Raw genomic sequence first — 21,825 nt, 5'->3', positions numbered from 1 at the left:
AAACCCTAGATAGTTCTGTGTGAAAATCCCAGTAGATCGGTTTTTGAAATACTCAGACCAGCCGTCTGGCACCAACAACCATGCCATGTTCAAGGTCACTTAAATTCCCTTTCTTCCCCATTCTGAAGCTCGGTTTAAACTTCAGAAAGTCGTCTTAACCACGTCTAGATGTCTAAATGCATTGAGTTGCTGTCATGTGATTGGCTGATTAGCAGTTTGTGTTACCAAGCAATTGAACAGGTGTACCTAATAAAGTGGCCGGTGACTGTATATGTAATATGAAAGTCTGGCTGCTCTTCCTAAATATATATTTATAACTGCAGAAACAAGGTTTTTAACACTTTAATACACTCTCTACTTTTATCAGTCCCCCAAAAGGCAATGTTTCAGTCATAGGAGGGAAGGAAAACTAGCTAATTTTTTTTTTTTTTAATTTTGCGATATATGGACTGTGATGACGAGATCTCACCCATGCACCCCTTCTTCTGTAGCTGTTACAAGGTGGTCCAAATCTCCTTGCTGGATTTTTATTCTCTTTAAAATAATAGAGATTGCAACAGAGAGATTTCAGTAGCTGTTGAGATCAACCAAATCTTCAAATGGAGCAAGAAGAGTCAGGAACTTGATAAATAACTATTGATGTCCCCATCTGATATAAGAAGCCAGTGGAAGCATCATCTCAGTACATGTTGGAGAATCACTGCCTTACTGCCAAACATTCCTTTCTGTATTATTTGACTTTTCTTTCTTCTGTTGGTGGTAAGCTTAGGAAATCTCCAGCAGTCTAAGACAACCTTTAAACTTAACGGTTGCTATACAGTATATACATATAATTTGCAGGTAAATCTAAAATATTAAAAAATATATATTTTGTATTGTCATATGCAGCCAGCAGGTGGAGCTCTGGGCTTCTTTTCATGTCTTTTTTTTTAGATACTTTGTTAAAAAAATGGCCACTGTTTACAAAGCTCAATGGCTGAAGCTGAAATTTGCACACGCATGAATAATGCACGGCAGAATCGGCCTTCTGTCTCCTCCCTTCAGAGGTCTCAATCAGAGATAGTGTGAGTAGGAGGAAACAGATTAGCTGCTCAGAGCACCATAGAGCATGGATGTGTCGAGGAAAAAACTGATTTTAAAACGTTTAAAACGACCTTGTTAAGATAAACAACATTTTTTAACAACTCTGTCATTCTCGTCAACATTTAACACTTCAGAGAGTGCCTGTGTCCCTCTTCACACACCATAGTTCCATCCTCTGACCTCTACATTACTGATAAGTGCTCTGTCACAGCCCCCTAGTAATCTCTAGTTGCCAAATGAGTGTAAAAATTGACTTTACCCATTTTCATATCCTTATCCCCCTGTTTGCTATAAATAAAATTAACTACAAGTTTAATTTTCAGAAGCCAGGCTGGTAAAATACAGGGTTTTTTTTTTTTTTTTTTAAATATACATATTGGGTGGCGGGTAATTTAAATGGACAATGCAAGATGTCTTCTCGGAATTTGCTTGTTTATGTCAGCCTCTTTTAACCAGGGTGCTTTGGCAAAGTGCCCAAAAATTGTCTACACCCCAATGGTGGTTTAATCTTGTATTTATGTTACACAAAGCCATCGATTTTCATTTTGCAGCATTACAGCCTTGGACGCTGCCAGCATCCTAACAACCAATGATGTCATTGGTTGATAAGGAGGACATTGGGTTTCTGTACAGCATCCTCATTTTCCCCTCCCCGTCAGCACTGGGGTCATGTTAGCTGAGTGATGGAGAGAAACCAAGGGAGAAGAGAAACGCTGGAATTATAAACAGTACCGATGTGCGTGGGTATATTGCTTTGTAAGAATAATTCCTTACTAATGTTGGGTGTCCTATGTGTTCAGATACTGCTGCCTTATGTAACACTATTTGATTAGTTTTTTACATTTTATAATAGGGTGCCTCGCGATTTTGCAGAATTTTAAAGGGTGCCTTGACTGAAAAAGATTGAGAAACCCTGGTTTATGTAATGGGAAGTAAACAGTATAACAATGCATCGTTTATCCAAAAGTAGGAATTTGAAAAGTATGGCACTTTTACAATTCCGTTACATGGTAGTGCATTTATGCAGAACTTTCAGGCAGCAGTATTCTCAAGGATTGCTCATTTATCCAGGTACCCTTAAGGTTTCTGCAGTGGCCTTCCAGATAAGTTGCAATACTGTCGGAGAAGGGCACAGGGATATGCCAATAGTGGGAGCAGGCTGGGCAACAAGACTAAAAACTACATCTAGGAATATTGTTATCCTCTGGTCGTCTTATGCACCACCATCTTTAAGTATCTGATGCAGACACAGATATGTAGCAGGTCTCTAGGTTCTGGCAGAGACCCGAGGCATATCTGCGTGGATACACCGAGCTAGGTTCTGGCAGCTATCCTTATGGTCAGGGCCGTTGATAAGACAGTACAGCCAGCCCTCTTGTACTGGGCCTGGGCACCATCAGTTGAAAAGGGGGGCCCAGCCAACTGCTGAGCAGGCGGGCCGGCAGTACTGTCTTATTGCAGCCACATGGGCCCCTTCCATCTGCATTCCGGGCCCCCTGTTTTCCCCCTTCACCAGTAGCACTTCCTCTCCTTCTCTCCCTTCGGCAGCTACTGTGGGCCAAAAGAAAGATGTTTTGGGATAGAGAGTGGGAGAAGAGGTTGGTAAATATGTAATTTACTGGCCCCTTCCATTGCTGAATACACACAGTAAGCGATCAGTACCAATCACTCCTGTGCCCATTCATCACTGAAGCATAGTAAACTGTGTTTGTGAATGAGACTGAAGTCTTAGAGCGTTTCCTATTCATTAATCCATACTGCTGAGGCTGCAAAGAAAGGGACTGATAAATCTATGTTCTCAGTCACTTTCGGCCGGGAAAGGGGGGGCCCTGTCAGGTAGGCTGTATGGGGCCCTGTGATTTCTAACTGCAGCCCTGCTTTTGGGACTTTGTGGCTTGTTCACGCATGCTTGGAAGTGTCCTGGGTCTCTGCCAGGTCCTGGAGACCCGCTATACATCTGTACATGTATGCACACTTGTGCCCTGCTTTAAACTATGCAGGAGGCAGTGGGACACAACGTCATTCTGGCCCTAGCCAGAAAGCCGGAAGTGCTGCAGTGCACAAACCCTATGATGTCCTTGTTCTTCAGGAACCTTTCCCTGCACTGAACCTTTCTCTCCCTAGCCAGCATGTGTATGTCCCTATCTTCACACTCCCCACACTGCAGGGGTACCAAAATGACCCAACAGGGGCTGTAAATTGCCTCTGGATCAAAGATGGCTGCTCATGTCTTGGGGAAACTCTGTATCCAGTCACACAGACTCCCCCAAGATGGCCACCAGGAACCAAGCATACAGGATAAGTCCGTCCTCTGCAAGGTTCCCCAGTACCAGAATTAATCAAGGATCCTGTAAATGCAGTGTTTACATATATGAAGAAATTGGTCGCACACCACCAGGAGATTCAGTGAAGAAGAAGATCTTTATTGTACATGCAAAGGTACAAGGTACAGCAGGATGGATATGGTAGACGTGTTTCATACGCATTCCACGTGCTTGAATCTCCTGGTGATGTGTGACCAATTTCTTCATAAATGCTGTTTTCGGTGGCGAGCCGAGGTCCAGCACCCTCCTTGGATTGTAGACACAGACTCACCTGAGCAGTGTTACTCCCCTCTATACTAATGCAGTAATTACTCCTGGCAGCCAATGCGGAATTGAGTGAGCAATCTGAATTTCAATCTTTGACTTTCTGTGTTGTATCTGAGCGATGATTGCGCTGGTCAGGTACAGCAGTGGCTGCCAGTGCATCACCCCTTTACTTGCAGCTCCCTAGAGATCGTCATCGTGTGACCTCCCTAGCATGACTTTGCTTCTCAACCATTCCAGTCTTTCAACTTGCCCACTGCGCATACTGGCCACAAAAAGGCCATCAACACAGTCACATATAGACTTTTCTATTTAGGTGAATTGTGTTTGGGCTTCACATTTATGGTGGATGAGATACAGGACTGAGAAGAATCTGCGCTAAAAACTTGATGAGCCAGGCAGACCTCTCGATGAAGGCTGCTTGAGAAGTGCTTTCAAGACAAATCTAATATATTAAACGCTGGGGTAAAGTAGGGGGTCCTTGGAAGGATAGGTCTACTTTTCATGCACTTCTCCTTCAAGACACTTTTTCAGTAATAAGCCAAATGTATGCTATAATTTCCATATGGATGATGGATTTGAATTTGGACTTTCATTATTTTGACACAAGGATATCTAATGACATCAGTGGTCTATGTATCTCGGTGTACCGGCTTTGACCTCACTGAAGTAAATTAGGAACAGCCTAGTGCAGTAATGACTTTTATATCAGGTGCTGTTCCTCAGTATTTCCTAAAGATAAATCATGGGGTTTATGAGGTGATAACAGCTCACTTCTAAAACAGTTAGTGCCCCCTCTGTGCTCAACCACAATGAAAACTGGTTTTGCTTAATTAATCGGTCATTGCCTCTGCATAGTGATATTTTGTGAGACATATCAAGAATTGCCGATGAGTGACACAGCTAAATGTTTTTGCTTAACACCAAGCAGATGTAAAAAAAAAACATACTATTAATTACAACGGGGTATACATTTTCCTTTTTTTTTTACCAAAAACTAGGATACGTACTAGAATCTGCCTTGATATTAGACTCTTGAAACCCCCTGCACAGCAGAACTCTGCATGAAACAGCAAGGGACAGGACTCTGACCCATTTAGGATCTAGTGAATGCACGTGTACTGACAGTGAACATGCTGACTGGAGGGATGAGCAGAGTTCAGTATGCTGTATTTTTTAGGGCTGTGATAGAATGCAGAAGTGCCTGAACCTTATGGAAGGACCACCAGGTATTATTTGTATTGACAGATACAAATTTAAAAATATTAAAATTCATAATTAAAAATATTTTAACATGCTAAAACCTATTTGAGTATTTAAAGAGGTTGTAAACCCAATTTTTTTTTTCACCCTGAAAGAGAAACGCATAATGAGCTGGTATGCATCGCATAATAGCTCATTATGAAATACTTACCTTAAAACGAGCCCCCGCCGTGCCGCCCGCTTAACTCTATGATGGGCAACATGTTCAGTCGCCCGTCTTCTGGGATCGCGGCATCCGGCCATCTGATTGGCCGGAGCCGCGGTGACATCACTCCCTCGCATGCGCGCGGGAGCCGACGGCACGGGGCTCTGAAGGAACGGCACTAGCGGCCGTCCCTTCAGAGCGCATGCGCCAGTGACGTCACTGGCTGCATGTAAGGTAAATATCTCCTAAACGGTACATGTTTAGGAGATATTTATAGTACCTATAGGTAAGCCTTATCATAGGCTTACCTATAGGTACAACTTGCAGAGGAGGGTTTACTTCCTCTTTAATGACTGGTCCTACATCTTTCTTTAAATTTGAATTCCAGGTATGGATATTTTATACATACTTACATTGGTCCAGCTTGGGCCCATGTAACTAGGCATATACTATTCCTGATCAATGACCCTCGAAGCTGGAAATCACTGAAGTAGACACAGCTAATCCAGTAATCTACATTTGCTTCTGGGTCTTGCGCCGTAAGACTGCTCTGCTGCATTTTGAACTCCGGACTCTCCAAATGGGTGCAAAGCGTTCTCTGATTAGAAGAGTTAGAGACGCAGGGTGGTGAAGTCACCCTCCTCACTTTGTCCAATCAGGGAACTCTTTGCATTCTGAGTATATGCTGAGTATTCTCTGAATGGCTCCCATGCTGAGTGGCCCACTTCCTGTGTGTTCACAATGCAGCGGGGAACCTGGAAGCAAGTGGAGATCACTGGAGTAGTGGTGTCTATCACGATTTGCAGCTTCCTGGGGCTTTCGGACAGATATGGTATATGTATGGTTACATTGGTCCAAACAAAGACAAGTGCAAATATGTATAAAAAAAATCCATACCTGTATAGTTTCTTTACTAAAAAATTACAGTGAAAAAGGGGCCAACATCCCAGACGCAGCAAAAGAAGCCAGATTTTAAAGGCCGGTGAAGGAGGGATGGTCACAAATGCAACATTCTTTATAAAAACGTAATTTTATTTATTCGTAAACCTAAAAAGGAAAAAATGCATGCATACAAATTCACATATAAAAATTGTTGTGTTCCCACTCGGAACACTGATACAGAATACTGAATTGGCAATACATATATCTCATAATGATTGTGGACAGTAGGTCCTCAAAGAGCCAACGCGTTTTGCCAGGGGCTTCTTCAGGGCCAGAGAGACCTTCAACACATTTTTACCAATAAAATCAAGTCATGCACAAGGCATATCATCTCCCGGGGCGAGCGTCAGGATAATATAAAGATAGATTTATCTTTATATTTGTATACTCACAATAGTTGTGGAAAATATATCGTAGTTAAGGTACTTGGTATTGCTGATTAGGAGCAAAGAAAGTATCCAGTATCGTTTGTCAGGGTAATTTATCCTGCCAATATGTCCGGCAACTCACTAAGGAGAACAGCTTCCTAAAGATATCAAGTGACACCCTGAACCTGGTGACAGTATTAGAATTAATAAGCCCTTCCGGGGGGTCCAAATGCCAATCTAGTATATATATCAGCAGTGTATAAGGCCCAACAGGACCAAAACTGCTAAACAGCCTTGACCAAGCACATCCTTCACATGTGGCCACTCCCTAATATGTATATTTTCTTTAACAGTGGAAGTGATATCAGCCTCCTGGCTGTGCTGTATGCTAGATGTGTAGGCCAATAATAAATGTGCTATATACAGTATATTCAATATTGGAATAATAAATCCATATACAAATTCAGTCACATTTGTCAGTGCTTGGTATCCTAAACTCCATCTGTCCTCTGCTGATGCATTTTTGAGTCATAGGCACTTATCTCACAATAGGGAATATTGAAGTAGGTCCAATTAGAGAAAACCAATATTACTTGGCTAGATTTTCCTCCAATTCTTGGTAAATCAGCTACAATTCGAGTCATGGGTGGCGCTATCAGCACCATCCTACTGGACAAGCTTTGGGATGTTACATTGTTCCAGAGCCTCCAGCAAGGAGCACCGTGGTGACATCACCAAATCCCATTTCAAATTTCCTGAGACTAAAGCCTCGTACACACGCAATGAATTTCCGCCGACCGGTCGTCCGTCTTTTGTCCAGAGTGGTGTCTGTTGGTTGGAATGTGCTCTAGACTGCACACAAATTTTCCCGCAGGACAGAATTCTACTTCAGAAGTGATGTCATGTGTTGGATTGCTTTCTTTGTGTTCTTTCTTCTCTGAGCATGCCTAGTCTTGCTCATAAGATTTTTCCCCATCGAAATCTGTACTAATGAGAGGAAAATCAGACGTGTTTTGACGGTCGACAAAAATTATATAGCCTGCACACCAGGATTTGGTTGTCGGAAGCACCATACTAACAAGCCGAAAATCGGCAGATCGGTCGTCGGACGAAATTTCCCGGCCGAATTTCTACTCGTGTGTACGGGGCTTAAGAGTCAGCAGTGCCTTAGATCCCACACTGCAGATATTCAGCTATGAGTCTGTAGACACAGGAGTGCCTATACACCATTTCATACCAGAGAGTGCACTGATATTTTTCAGAAGATATTCAAAACAAAATGTACATTTTTTAGGGAATATTTATAAATGTTCTCCATAATTTTAGAAGGAATTTTTTTTGAGTTCAGGTCCACTCTAACTTGATTGTTAAAAAAAAAAAAATGCAGCTAGAGTGCAGCTCTAAACACATTTGGGAAATAGAATCCTATTTTTAGAGAACACTTCATCATTGATGAGAGGAACAGTCTAATGCCTGGTACACACGATGAGATTATCGGACGATGAGCATCTGTTTTTTTTTGGATGCTAGTCTCATATCGAAAACTAGTTACTAAAGTTACCAAAATTCTCGTACAAAAGAATAAAAATTAAAAAGTGATGTAATGTATTGTAGTTTATTTGTATTGTATTTTTGGACGACAACTGTACTGATTAAACGGAAATCGTATGATCTGTTATCGTTGGAAAAAGGAAAAAAAAGTGCTTGTCCCATCAGATAATTTCACATGAATTTTTTCATAATTGGCTTTCGAAAGCTGTATACAAACAACCAAATGATGGTACGATCGCTTGGAAAGCTGTATTTTTCCACAAATTTCTGATCATGTGTACAGGCCTTAAGAGAGAAGTGGTAGGAGAAGAAAAGCAGCGCCACCTCCGTGTAGATTAAAAGGTTATTTATTACATAAAAACAACGTAGTAACTCACACAAAGGAAATCGTTGATCAGCAAATGGTGATGGTTCATCTGCAACACTGCAGGGATGTTCAGGAAGTACACTGTGGCGGCCGTGGTCCTGGCTGTGCCGGTGGAGTCCGACACTTCCTGTGGTTCTGGCAGCATTCAGTATCCAGGCTTACATCCAATAGTGGCAGGGGGGTGCTCGCGTTCGAAGCATGCGTGCTCCTTCCTCAGGCGATGCTCCAGAACCACAGGAAGTGTCGGACTCCACCGGCACAGCCAGGACCACGGCCGCCACAGTGTACTTCCTGAACATCCCTGCAGTGCTGCAGATGAACCATCACCATTTGCTGATCAACGATTTCCTCTGTGTGAGTTACTACGTTGTTTTTATGTAATAAATAACCTTTTAATCTACACTGAGGTGGCGCTGCTTATCTTCTCCTACCCCTTTTTGTCTGTTGCAGAGTCCCTCTAGCTCTGTATGAAGCCTGCAGCCACCTCCACCATCCATCTCCACTAACCCCAGGGATTGAACTATCCTGCATACCTCCTAAAAAGACTACCTACAGCCACAGTTGAAACTTTTTTCATAAGATCGAATGTACTTGACTCTTTCACTGGCGCAGGTCGAACGTTGTGTATATGTACCTGTCCTAAGAGAGAAGTGAAGGTCTAGACCTGATAGGGAGACTTTAGAGATAATGAGACACTTGCACATCACTCACTGGAAGATATTTGTGTTCTGATGGTGTAACTGAGACTTCTCACACTTTTACAGATTATGAATTTTTCCTGCAGTGTTTCCCAGAACTACAAAAAATGATCACACAATCTGTAGTCTGACATGACACCGCTCAGTATGATTTATGGCAGATCACACATCTACCTAGAGCGTTATGATAAACACATTCTTCTTCAATGGCCTCCAGGGTAACTACTGAGGTAACTCTTAGAAAGTACCTAGTCTCTTCAGTAGTTCATACCAGAATGTAGGGTGTTTAATAGGGCCATACCAGGGGAGGATGCTGCTTGAGGCAGCCATTTTTTTTTATCACACACCAGCCTGGAGGGAGATTGATTACCCTCATTACCCTTATTTTTTATAATAAGATGTTGAAAGGAAAAATGTTAGAATTTCACAGCTACAGTGGGTATGAAAATAAAAGAATCCCCCAACTTTAAAATGATCACATTTCATTGATTTGCAGCCTGAAATGAAGACAGACAGTTTTTGTTTTATCCAGCTGTATTTACTAGTGCAACTTATAACATCCAAGTGAAATTTATAACACCAACATGTCAGAAATTTTTTTTAAAAAAATTCAAAAACAGAAATACTGAGTTAGAAAAAGGATCACCCCCCCCCCCTATGTCAGTATTTTGTTGGACCACATTTTGATTTAATTACAGCCATTCGTCTGTTGGTATATGTCTCTACTAACTATGCAAATCTGCAATATTTTCCCACTTTTCTTTGCAGAACTGCTCAAGTTCAGTTAAATTTGATGGTTACCATTTTTTGACTGCAATCTTCAAGTCATTTCACATATTTTCAATGGGGTTTAAGTCTGAGCTCTGACTAAGCCATGCAAGGATATTCACCTTTTTCTCCTTCAACCACTGTGTGGTAATTTTTGCTGTGTGCTTTGGGTCATTGTCGTGTGGGAAGGTAAACTTTCTTCCCATTACCAACCTTCTGGCAGAGGGCAGAATTTGATGGTGTTTTGCCCCATCCATTTTTCTTCTATCCTCACAAGTGCTCCAGTTCCTGCTGCAGGGAAACGCTCATAACAGGAAATTACCACCTTAAACGCACCTTAAAGATTCTGAGGCCACATGGAAAAAGGTGTTATGGTCAGATAAGACTAAGATTTTATTATTTGGCCTCAACACCAAACCATATGTCTGGCAGAAATCCAATACAGCTCACCATCCAAATAACACCATTCCTATAGTAAAGCATGGAGGTGGTAATATCCTGTTATGGGGGATAGATAGGATTGTCAGGATAAAAGAAAAATGCATGGGGCAAAATACCATCAAATTATTGAGGAAAATTTGCTGCCATCTGCCTGAAAGTTGTCATTTGGAAAAAGGTTTACCTTCCAACATGACAATGACTCAAAGCACAGAGCTAAAATGACCACACAGTGATTGAAGGAGAAAAAGGTCAATGTCCTTGCATGGCTTAGTCAGAGCCAAGACTTAAACCCCATTGAAAATCTGTGGAATGACTTGAAGACGAAAACTGCAGTCCACAAATGGTCAGCATCAAATTTTCCTGAACTTGAGCATTTCTGCAAAGATGAGTGGGTAAATCTTGCAAAGTCTAGATGTGTAAAGTTAGTAGATACATATCCCAACAGAATAAAGGCTATAATTAAAGCAAAAGGTGGTTCAATAAAATACTGACATAGGGAGGGTGATCCTTTTTTCAACTCAAAAAAGTGGATATTTTAAAGGTAGGTAATTATTTTCTATACCCACTGTATGGGTCACTATGGGACTGTTGTTTTTGCATATTAGTGGTGCCTCCAGCCAATGTGGGAATCTTGTACTTACTTGACCACCGGAAATCTGAAAACCCTGATTGGGTGATGATCTGTTATGCAATAATACATTTTTGTTTTGCAAGGTACCTTATCTAGTAGGGGGTTACCACTAAGCTCCAGTCCCAATGGGCTTTACACACATCGGCAGTCACTTTATAGCCTATTGGTCTTGTACCATGCTTGTTTGTTAGTCTGAAGTAATAATTATCACATGATAGTCCGTGTGTGTGTTGACATTTGGCATTCGGACGACAACAAGATTTTGTGTTTTTTATTTGTTTGTCTTGTACACATCTTAATAGATGGTGCTTTGGTTGATCTGAGTGACTCTGTGAAGCTGAGAGTCCATTGTGCTGGAATAATTTTTGATATCAAGCCCTGAATAAAGTTTGCATTTTTTACTACTAAACCATAATATGACTTTGTTGTCACCAAAGTAACCCCGTTGGTCTCCCAAGTAGTCTATTACCAGGGTTCTGTAGTACACAGGAAATCTGAAGCCTATCTTTTGAATGGCTCTACTTTTAATTGCAGGGCCCATTCAAAATCTTATGTTTTAATATGCAGTTTTAATGCCCATTTAAAGCCTAAACAAAAAGCAAACCGATAAATTCAAGTGTGCAAAAAATGTTATATGTGAGTAAAGTGTGTGTACGGGTGTAAATTGCTCCCTGCATCAGTCCAAGATCCAGGACAGCAAACTGTAGAGTAGATCTGCTGTACTCTGTGTGAGATCAGTGGCCCCTCTGCTGTGGTACAACATGCCCAACCCAATTGTAATTCCACCTATGCAGTGAAGTTTGAGAACCCCCCACTATATGTTTTTTATTGGTGTTCCCATTCAGGGGACAGTCTGATAGCATACAGTGTACCAACAAAACCTTGAGATCCTAACACTTAGGACAGACAGTGTGCACATCTAGTTTACAATTGATAATGAAATCTTCCAGTGCAGTATAGACATGGTTAATTATGGTGACCATAACTCTCCACCCCCCTCCTTAAAATTTCATAGAAGGGGAAAGTGAGATAGGATTTAAAGCAAGTAAAAAAGTATGCAGCCACTTTTTTTTTTTTAAAGTTATGGTATGCGAATGGGAACATGTACCAAATATAAATTGGCTGCAAAAGTGGAATTATACCTTAAACTAACCTGTCATCACTCACCTGGAAATGCCTTTGCTGCTTAATACACAGTGAGGGAAAAAGTATTTGATCCCCTGCTGATTTTGTACATTTGCCCACTGACAAATAAATGATCGGTCTATAATTGTAATGGTAGGTTTAGTTTACCAATGAGAGACAGAATAACAACAAATAAAATCCATAAAAACGCATTTAAAAAAAGTTATAAATTGATTTTCATTTTAATGAGTGAAATAAGTATTTGACCCCTTCGCAAAACATGACTTAGTACTTGGTGGCAAAACCCTTGTTGGCAATCACAGAAGTCAGATGTTGTAGTTGGTACCAGGTTTGCACGCATCTCAGGAGGGATTTTGTTGCACTCCTCTTTGCAGATCCTCTCCAAGTCATTAGGGTTTCGAGGCTGATGCTTGATAACTCGAACCTTCAGCTCCCTCCAGATATTTTCTATGGAAATAAGGTCTTGAGACCCTAATGTGCTTCTTCTTGAGCCACTCCTTTGTTGCCTTGGCCGTGTGTTTTGGGTCATTGTCATGCTGGAATACCCATCCATGACCCATTTTCAATGCCCTGGCTGAGGGAAGGAGGTTCTCATCCAAGATTTGACAGTACATGGCCCCATCCATCATCTGTTTGATTCGGTGAAGTTGTCCTGTCCCCTTAGCAGAAAAATACCCCCAAAGCATAATGTTTCCACCTCCATGTTTGACGGTGGGGATGGTGTTCTTGGGGTCATAGGCAGAATTCCTCCTCCTCCAAACACAGTGAGTTGAGTTGATGTCAAAGAGCTCGATTTTGGTCTCATCTGACCACAGCACTTTCACCCAGTTCTCCTCTGAATCATTCAGATATTCATTAGCAATCTTCAGACGGGCCTGTACATGTGCTTTCTTGAGCAGAGGGACCTTGCGGTTGCTGCAGGATTTCAGTCCTTGACGGCGGAGTGTGTTACCAATTGTTTTCCTGGTAACTATGGTCCCAGCTGCCTTGATATCATTGACAAGATTCTCCTGTGTAGTTCTAGGCTGATTCCTCACCATTCTCATGACATTGAAACTCCACGAGGCGAGATCTTGCATGGAGCCCCAGACCGAGGGAGATTTACAGTTATTTTGTGTTTCTTCCATTTGCGAATAATCGCACCAACTGTTGTCACCCTCTCACCAAGTTTCTTCCCATTCCAGCCTTGTGTAGGTCTACAATCTTGTCCCTGGCATCCTTGGACAGCTATTTGGCCTTGGCCACGGTGGAGAGATTGGAATCTGATTGATCAATTGCTTTTGTGGACAGGTGACTTTTATACAGGTAACAAACGGAGTTTAGGAGCACTCCCTTTAAGAGAGTGCTCCTAATCTCAGCTTGTTACCTGTATAGAAGACACCTGGGAGCCAGAAATCTTGCTGGTTGATACGGGAACAAATATTTATTTCACTCATTAAAATGCAAATCAAGTTATAACTTTTTTTAAATGCATTTTTCTGGATAGTTTTGTTGTTGTTCTGTCTCTCACTGTTAAAAACTACCATTTGGAAGGGCAGTTGCTCTAGATCTGAGGGGAAAGCTCTGCTGATTTCTATCATCCAATCAAATGCAAGCAAAAATGCTCTTTTTTATTTTCTTTGCATGTCCCCTGCAGATCTACAGCGACTGCACTTCCAAATGCACTTGTAGTGCACAGTAGATTTGCCTTTAGTAAATAAACCCAAAAGTCTTCATGTTGCAGCCACAATGTCATTCTAGTATCGGCAACCTTCTTAGCTCCCGAACCTGCATTAAAATACAGTGCATAGACGGCTGTTGTTATTTTTTAATTTATATAATTAGTTTATTATTGGCTGATCTGATTACATTTTCTTCTCTGCTTTTATTTTTTAGTGTTCAGAAAGATCCTGAGACAAAACAAATAAATATCATATCCTCAGTCTTCAAGGTCTTGGCATATGTAAGTAATTTTCCTTATAAATAATTTCAGTAGCATTTTAACAACATGTTCGGTAACTAAACATTTATGTGTATAAAATATAAAGTAAATGCCCTTGGGTGCCTATTTGTACATTTATGAACTGTCTGTGATGCATATACTGCAGCCAAGCTGTGTGCCCCAGCACATTATTTCCACTATACAAATGTATGTATATATATATATATATATATATATATATATATATATATATATATATATATGTATATATATATAAACATTTCTCCCACACCGTTGTGATCAAATCATCACATATAGCATACAGTGTCCAAATATTCACATATGTCTCTCTCCCCAAAATAAGTGCCACTTCAAATACTCATCCAGCCACCAATGCCTCCAACTTCAGTGCTGCTTTCACAGACACCCCACTGGTCAGAAACCCATCAGTTGATATTGATCCAGGTTTTCTAGCAGAAGAACACCACCAAGTTCTTGTTTCAGGTATGAGGGGATAATACCGGGTCAACATAAAAAGATCTAGTAAAAATACATAAAGTAAAATTTCTGACCCGAACAGTGAACCCTTTTGAAGTCTAGGGGAGCCGAAACAGGAAAAATCAAAAGTGCCCATTTTGAAGGCTTATTTGTAAATAATTGGCCATAAAAGGGGTAGGGGGGGTCCAGATATTGCCCTGGGGGACATGTATCAATGCAAAAACATTTTCTCTGTCGCTCATTGACAGACGTAGTCCTCGTTGATTCAACACACTCGGGTTATGCTGCCCTCTACAGGAGTAGGACTAGACAGGAAAGAAAACGTTCTGGCCACACCCTAGGGGCAGTCCCAGAGGGTATATCCTCTCACTTCCTGCTCTAGCAAATCAGTTTTTTTCTGTCTAGTTAGGAGTAAGGACCTAGATACCTTGCTGGGATCTTCGGTCCTGGCAGGATTTTTTTCTTAGAAAAATTTTTTAGACAGCTTTTTTCTCCAGTGTTCCTGTCAGATCTTCAAGCAAGAAAGCTGAACTGGGCGACGGGCTGGATGTTGAGATCCAGTGGTAACCCCAGTTCAGCCTACGAGCGCGTGCAGGCCATAGCTCCGCGCTGGGTCAGCCGCGACATAGTCCCACTGGACGGGGACTGACCCTGCGAGTTAAACGTCTCGCTGAAACGCCAAAGACCATGAGTCACGGCGTCCAGATTGGTCGACAGCCCTCCCACCTCGGTGGAGAGGGGTACTGTCAGGAGTTGGCGCCCGCCTGGTTCCGGTATGGTGAGTAGTATGTTCCCCCTTTCCCCCTGACGGGTCTTGTGGTGAACGCGGGCCCCTCTCTGTAATGGTAAGGATGGGTCTTCCCTCTATCCTATAACATGTCACAGCTCCCCCTGTTTGAGTGTGATTTTTGTGAACAAGAAGCCAGGAGGCTTGGTTTGGGAGCTGACAATCTAATTGCAAAGATGTTAAAATGATTGAAGTCAGGGGCAGTACTATAACTTTACTGTGATAGTGTAAGGTATCCTACCTGTCAGAAGCCACAGGGCAATGTCTATACATGTATACTGCATTCCAGATCATTCCTCCAGCTAAGCAGATGCCTCCCGAAGGCCACGGACCGCATACGGCCCGCCAGGGTCCGGTACCGCCGACCAGGCTGACCACCATGAGGGTGAAGGGTTGTGAGGCCGAGATCCTTCTGCAGACATGCCGCTATTCTGTGCAGGCCGCCGCCATTGTCTGGTAGTTCGCACGAGGCCGCCATTTTGGCGTAGCCTCGTGTCTCCAGCATGGGGGCGGCCATGTTTGAGGTGACTCAAACACCTCGTGGAGCTAGGGGAGGCGCCGGAAGGCGTGCAGAGGGGCGGAGCCGCCTCCTTTCTTCCCGGGAAGCCAGCCAAAAGACTTCCTGTCTGTTCTAGACAATGCTGAAACAAGTTGCATTTTGAAACTCTGAGCAGTAAGTGGTGAGCTTTGGGGTCTATCTCTCTCTCTCTCTCGCTCTATAGGGGTCCCTAAGCAGGCAACACTGAGGGGCTTTGTGGCGCTGGGGGTCTGAAAAAAAAAAATATAAAAAATATAAAAAAGTTTTATTTCTTTTTGGCAAATTGATTTTTCCGGGCAGTATCTGGAATTATCATGGACCCTGCCACACAGGTACCCCCACCGATTTCCCTCGGGGGGGCCACGGGACCCGCCAGTGCACAGAGTATGGATGCATTCACAGCAGTTTTGAAGTCTTTAGTGGCTCGGGTGGAGACGGCCTGTCAGGAACGGGGGTCAAGAAAGCGACCCCCGCCTACCCCTATATCGTCTGAGACTTCAGATTCAGATGCTGAGATGGTTATTGCAGCTGCAGGCCCCTCTGCAGGGGCTGTTATCTCAGGTAAGGTTCCCTCATACAGTGAGGAGAACGTTCATGCTTCCGCCATAAATCAGGAAGAAGCATTGGTGGACGCACTAGTTGTGCGGTTCGGTAAACCTTAAGACTTGAGGTTTTTCCGGAAGAGGCAAATAAAAAGGAATTTCCCTTTGGTACTAGCAGACCCACCAGGTCGGTGAAGGTTTTTTCTTTACCCAAGTGTTTGGGTAAAAAGATTAAAGAGGTATGGGATCATTCTAAGCGTACCTTTACTAGTTCCAAGCGCATTACTAGACGCTATCCGTTTGAGGAATCCCTCATTAAGAAATGGACGGTATCACCAGTGGTGGATCCACCTATTTCCAGACTGAATAAAGCCACGGTTTTTTTCAGTGGAGGACGCTTCGTCCTTTAAGAATTCGGTAGATCGGAAGGTAGAAGCGGAGTCCCGCACTATCTTTCCCTGATAGGATCAGCCTTTAGACCAGTTATTGTCATTTGATCTAGTTTTCAGACATTTACGGAATGGGCGAGATTGGTGCGCCCAGACCTGAAGGGGAAAGGTATCCCCCAGGCAACATCTGTTTTGATGGAACAGATTATATAAGGACTACAGGTTGTCTGTGACGCAGCCTTGGATGCTACCCCCCTATTAGGGCATGCATCTATGTCAGCGGTAATCCTCAGACGTGTGCTGTGGTTAAAATGCTGGGTCAGCGTAAGTACTACAGGGAGCGGTAGTTACCGTTCCCTGAACAGATCATTTTCTTTACTTTTTCCAAAGATTAGCATCAGTTCCCCACAAGAATCTGATCCGGTTGAACGGACAGACCAAGGAGCCTCTAGCCAGGTGACTTCGGTCTCTAATGTTTAACCAGGAGAAATCACCACTCGTGATAGGAATCAGGTGTCTAAATAATGTGTGGGAACAGAGAACGATCAGACTTTGTCGGATTGCCAGGGCCAGATAGCTCTAGGGCAGCCTGGTTCGGATCCAGTCAGGCAATATCAGGGTGATGACGTAAGTCATTCGCCAAGGATTTCACCATCTGTGCCTTCTTCACAGCATCCCGAAGGCGCGGAGATTGGTAACGCGCGCCCACGATGCTCCAGTGGACGCAGCAGACGCGGTGAACGGCCTGTAAAGGCAGTGTCAGCTATTAAAGGGATTCCCTCATCTGAGATTGCTGCTGAGATTTCTCTGCAGGATGGAGATGGAGGGAACTCCAGTTGTCCTGGAAATTCTAGGCTAGCCTCGTCAAGCCGGTCCGGCCGACTTGGACATGCTAGTCGCGAACGTTCCTTGGGAACTTCTTCTCAGGGAGTGTCTGCGGTCTCAAGGACCGATCTTCCATTGTGCTTTACAATCGCTGGGTTTAATGGCCTGGCCATTGAGACCCAGGTACTGAAGGACAGAGGGTTGTCAGCTTCAGTTATTCCTACACTTATTAAAGCAGGGAAAGCGACTTCCAGCAAGGTCTATTATCGCACATGGAAGACGTATATCGCGTGGTGCGAATCTTTAGAAATTCCTCCACGTACCTATTCGGTGACCCGAATATTGGCCTTTCTGCGAAAGGGGGTTGAGCAGAAACTAGCCTTGAGCACCATCAAGGGTCAGGTTTCAGCATTAGCAATCTTCTTTCAGAAGCCTTTGGCTATTAAGTCCTTGGTGTGGAATTTCATCCAGGGGATGCGGCACCTGGCTCCACCAGTCCGCGCGCCCTTATCGCCCTGGGATTTTAATTTGGTTGTCGGTTCTGAAGAACCCTCCTTTTGAAAGCATCAGGGAGATTCCCTTGTTTACTTTATTCCAGAAGGTGGCCTTCTTGGTGGCTATTACTTCTGCACGCAGGGTGTCAGAACTGGCTGCATTGTCAGACCAGTCCCCATATTTAGTGATTCAGAGGGATAAGGTAGTTCTTCATCCTAAGCCATCCTTTCTTCCAAAGGTGGTTTCAGGCTTCATCTGAATGAAGATATTGTACTACCTTCCTTGTGTCCTCAGCCCAATCATCATCAGGAACATGCGTTGCATTCCTTGGATGTGGTTCGGGCAATCAGGGTATACCTGAAGGCTACGGAATCATTCCGTAAGACGGATTCACTTTTTGTGATCACGGATGGCCCCAGAAAGGGGTTGCCTGCATCTGCCGCGACTATCTCCAAATGGATTAGACAGACGGTGGTACAGGCTTATTCTAGTAAGGGTCGGAATCCTCCGTTCCCTGTTAGGGCGCACTTCACTCGAGCGCTCAGTACTTCCTGGGCCTTCCGCCATCAGGCGTCAGTGGTCCAGGTGTGTAAGGCGGCCACCTGGTCGTCGGTACATACCTTTACAAAATTTTATAAGATTGATGTGATGGCATCGGCGGATGCCTCATTTGGCTGCAAGGTTTTGCAGGCCGCAATTTGAGGAGACCGGTGGTCTACCTCGAGGGTTGTTTTCTGTTGGAATTTTCTGTTGAATCTCATCTTTAATTGATGAGCATTGGAAACTTCTAGTTGGCACCGGTTGGGCCTTCTAGATTGGATTTGTTTTCCATTTTCCCACCCCTCATTTGTGGTACTGCTTTGGGACGTCCCGAGTGTGTTGAATCAACGAGGACTACGTCTGTCAATAAGCGACAGAGAAAAATGGATTTTTGTAAGATCTTACCGTAAAATCCTTTTCTCTTAAGCTCATTGACAGACGTAGTACCCGCCCCTCTGTTTTTGAGTTGGGTTGGGTTAAATTCTCTAAACACTGCTTTGTGACATAACTGATTTGCTAGAGCAGGAAGTGAGAGGATATACCCTCTGGGACTGCCCCTAGGGTGTGGTCAGAACGTTTTCTTTCCTGTCTAGTCCTACTCCTGTAGAGGGCAGCATAACCCGAGTGTGTTGAATCAACGAGGACTACGTCTGTCAATGAGCTTAAGAGAAAAGGATTTTACGGTAAGATCTTACAAAAATCCATTTTTTTTAAACATTTTTTTTTTTAAGGAGCAGTGATTTTAATGATGCTTAAAGTGCAACAATATAAATTAAAAATTCCTTCAAATATAGTGCCGGGGGGGGGGGGGGGGGTTCCCTTAGTCTTCCTGTAAAGTGGTGCATCTGTAACATGCATAGGCACCCGACTATTGAAAAAAAAATTAAGAAAAAAACTGCATAGGGTCCCCTTCCCCTAGTCCATACCAAGCCCTTCAGGTCTGATATGGATTTTAAGGGGAACAGTCAGGGCACAGAATGCATTGTGCAGCACGCAGTGCATTGCAGGGCATGCGGTGGAGTGAACACCTGCCAAACATCCTGCAAATTCGTGTGTTCCCCGAATGGGGCGTACAGCCAATGTTCGGCCTGAACTCATGCTCAGGCCGAACCATTCGCTCAACTCTAATGTCAAGGAAGGGTGTGACTTTGACATCTGCAGGAAACCTACCTGCACAGACCAGTATCTGATTATTTTTACTCCCAGCACCCACTGAAAACACAAACTGGAGGTTGTAAAAGAAATATACGCAGAGTCTAATAGACAAAAAAACACATCTATCTCAGAGGTGCTTTGAATGTTTTTGGCTACCAAGAATATACTTTCTTTAAAAAATCCACAAGGTAAGAAAATAAAAATTGTGGGTTGCGGTCTTCAACACAATAATTCACACCTCTAGCTATGTAACTCCAATTATTAACACCCACCCAAGACCTCATAGCACCATAGAATTTAATTATATAATTAAAAAACAGAGTGGTTTCGCAAATTTTCACACCGGTCATCATCTTCTTGGACAATCATTGTCTGCTTTGGCACACTCCATGGTGATCGGATTATGGTGACTCAGTTACCCCTGGGGGCTATAAATGCTGGGGCACTCATTAAAACTGAAGAAACTGTTTCGATGAATAGTAAAACGTCTACAACATTAGAGAACAGCTCTAGAAGATTGCGATTAACAACTACTAGCTATACAAATCTCATGGTGGACAGGTTACATATACAATAAGTTAGAAAGGGCTTATTTCCAGTATCAATCCATCTGGTGACCTGACCGTGCCTCCACATCCAGGCTACTTCTTCTGGTCTCATCTATCTTCAATGATCCATTGGTATCCTCCACATGTGGTGAGATACTGCACATCATTGTAATTAGGTTTACCTCTTTCTAGTTTGAGGATATCATTGTGTTGGTGGCAGATGAACCTACAGTTGTATCATATGCCAATGCATTTCATCCGCCATCTACTGAATTCTTCAGGATTCCCTGGATTTATTTTCCATTTACAAGTGTTCATATTAAAAAAAAAAAACAATTCTGTCCTTTACAGAACATATTATGTGAAAGTCTTTCTTATTTTAAATATTGTCCTGGAAATTATACTTAAAAGTTATCTCAGATGTACTGTATAGCATACCAGAAATGCTGGTCAATGTAGCTTTGATTGACCATGGGTTATGTCTGTGACTAACCTATAAATTGTGGATTTTTTTTTTCTATTTGCACTTTATAGATGCACTATATGCATGTAACCTGATTTTATCCATATTTCTTGAATCACCCCACTCATATGGATGTTTTATCTGTACACCGCAGGATGAAAATGGGATGTGCTATCCATCTACCCAGCCTCACGAGCAGACCTTTGCCTATTTAATTGTGGATCCACTAAAGCGTCATGTTACTGTGCTCTACCATAGTTTTGGTGGTGGAATCTTCTGAAGTCATAAGCTACAAGAGACTTGGTGCTGTGACTAGAGTGTGTAACTGCTTGTACCATAATATACTGCAGTCAGGAACACTTCTCCTTTTGGCATGTTTTCCCTGTTCATTACAACAAATGTTTTGTGACTGTACTCAGCATTTCCATTTAACGTTCAGATGATATAAATGGAGTCCAGTTGTAGCTACGATGCCTTGTTGATCTTTTTTTATGCCCAGAATAATACAGTGGATTGTAAAGGTATTTATTAAATCGTTGTACTTTTTGTTTTCTAAAAATAAGTGTCAGTAATTTTTTTATACATAAGAAACTGAAAGTTTTTTTGAAACATGGCTTTTGCTTCTCGGCAAGGTTAGCCAAGAAAAAGGTGAACAATTTAGCAGTAGATTTGTTTGATGGAAGGCTTCAGCATATGGTATTGAGCCAGGCAACGCACTGACACCTTTGCCGCCATTGTGCGATGTGCTGGGTGTTCATTGTGACCCCGACGAAGTCTTTTGATGACGAAACGTTGGCGACTCCAGACGCAAAGTCCACACGCCCCCTTACGGAGCCGGCTGCTTTACATTGCTTGATGCTGCTTTGGACAATTGCGGGATGCCGGATTGCATACAAATTGAAAGTGTTTAGGTTTGACCTCATATTATATGGTTTTGGTAAGTCTACAGACAAAAGTCTTCAGATAATCTGCACGTGTGTACGGGGCATTAGGGACTGCAGATCACAGGGTGCCTTGTCGGGGCCTGCAGCTTACGCATGTATTTGCAAATGTGTGCAACCAAACCCCTGTTTTTAACGCATACTGTTAGACAGGTCAATTTGGTTGGTCGCTGGTTGGTAAGTTGTGACTGG

The 21,825-nt window shown here is 42.9% G+C and overlaps 1 protein-coding gene across 1 annotated transcript in view; it reads left to right on the top strand.

Annotated features, from left to right (window-relative positions):
• Positions 1-21,112, top strand: part of CFAP300 (cilia and flagella associated protein 300) — a 96,413-nt gene extending 75,301 nt beyond the window's left edge. Inside the window, exons 6-7 of the mRNA XM_082244387.1 lie at positions 13,867-13,933; positions 20,847-21,112. Of these exons, the coding sequence (XP_082100513.1) occupies positions 13,867-13,933; positions 20,847-20,972 (193 nt within the window). The 3' untranslated portion in view covers positions 20,973-21,112. The remainder of the gene's footprint in view (positions 1-13,866; positions 13,934-20,846) is intronic.
• Positions 21,113-21,825: the final 713 nt, after the last annotated feature.

This window comes from Pelophylax lessonae, assembly GCF_965119305.1.
Source record: "Pelophylax lessonae genome assembly, chromosome: 2".
Classification (NCBI taxonomy): domain Eukaryota; kingdom Metazoa; phylum Chordata; class Amphibia; order Anura; family Ranidae; genus Pelophylax; species Pelophylax lessonae.
Note: the sequence above shows the minus strand (reverse complement) of the source record. Positions and strands in the feature narration are given on the sequence as shown.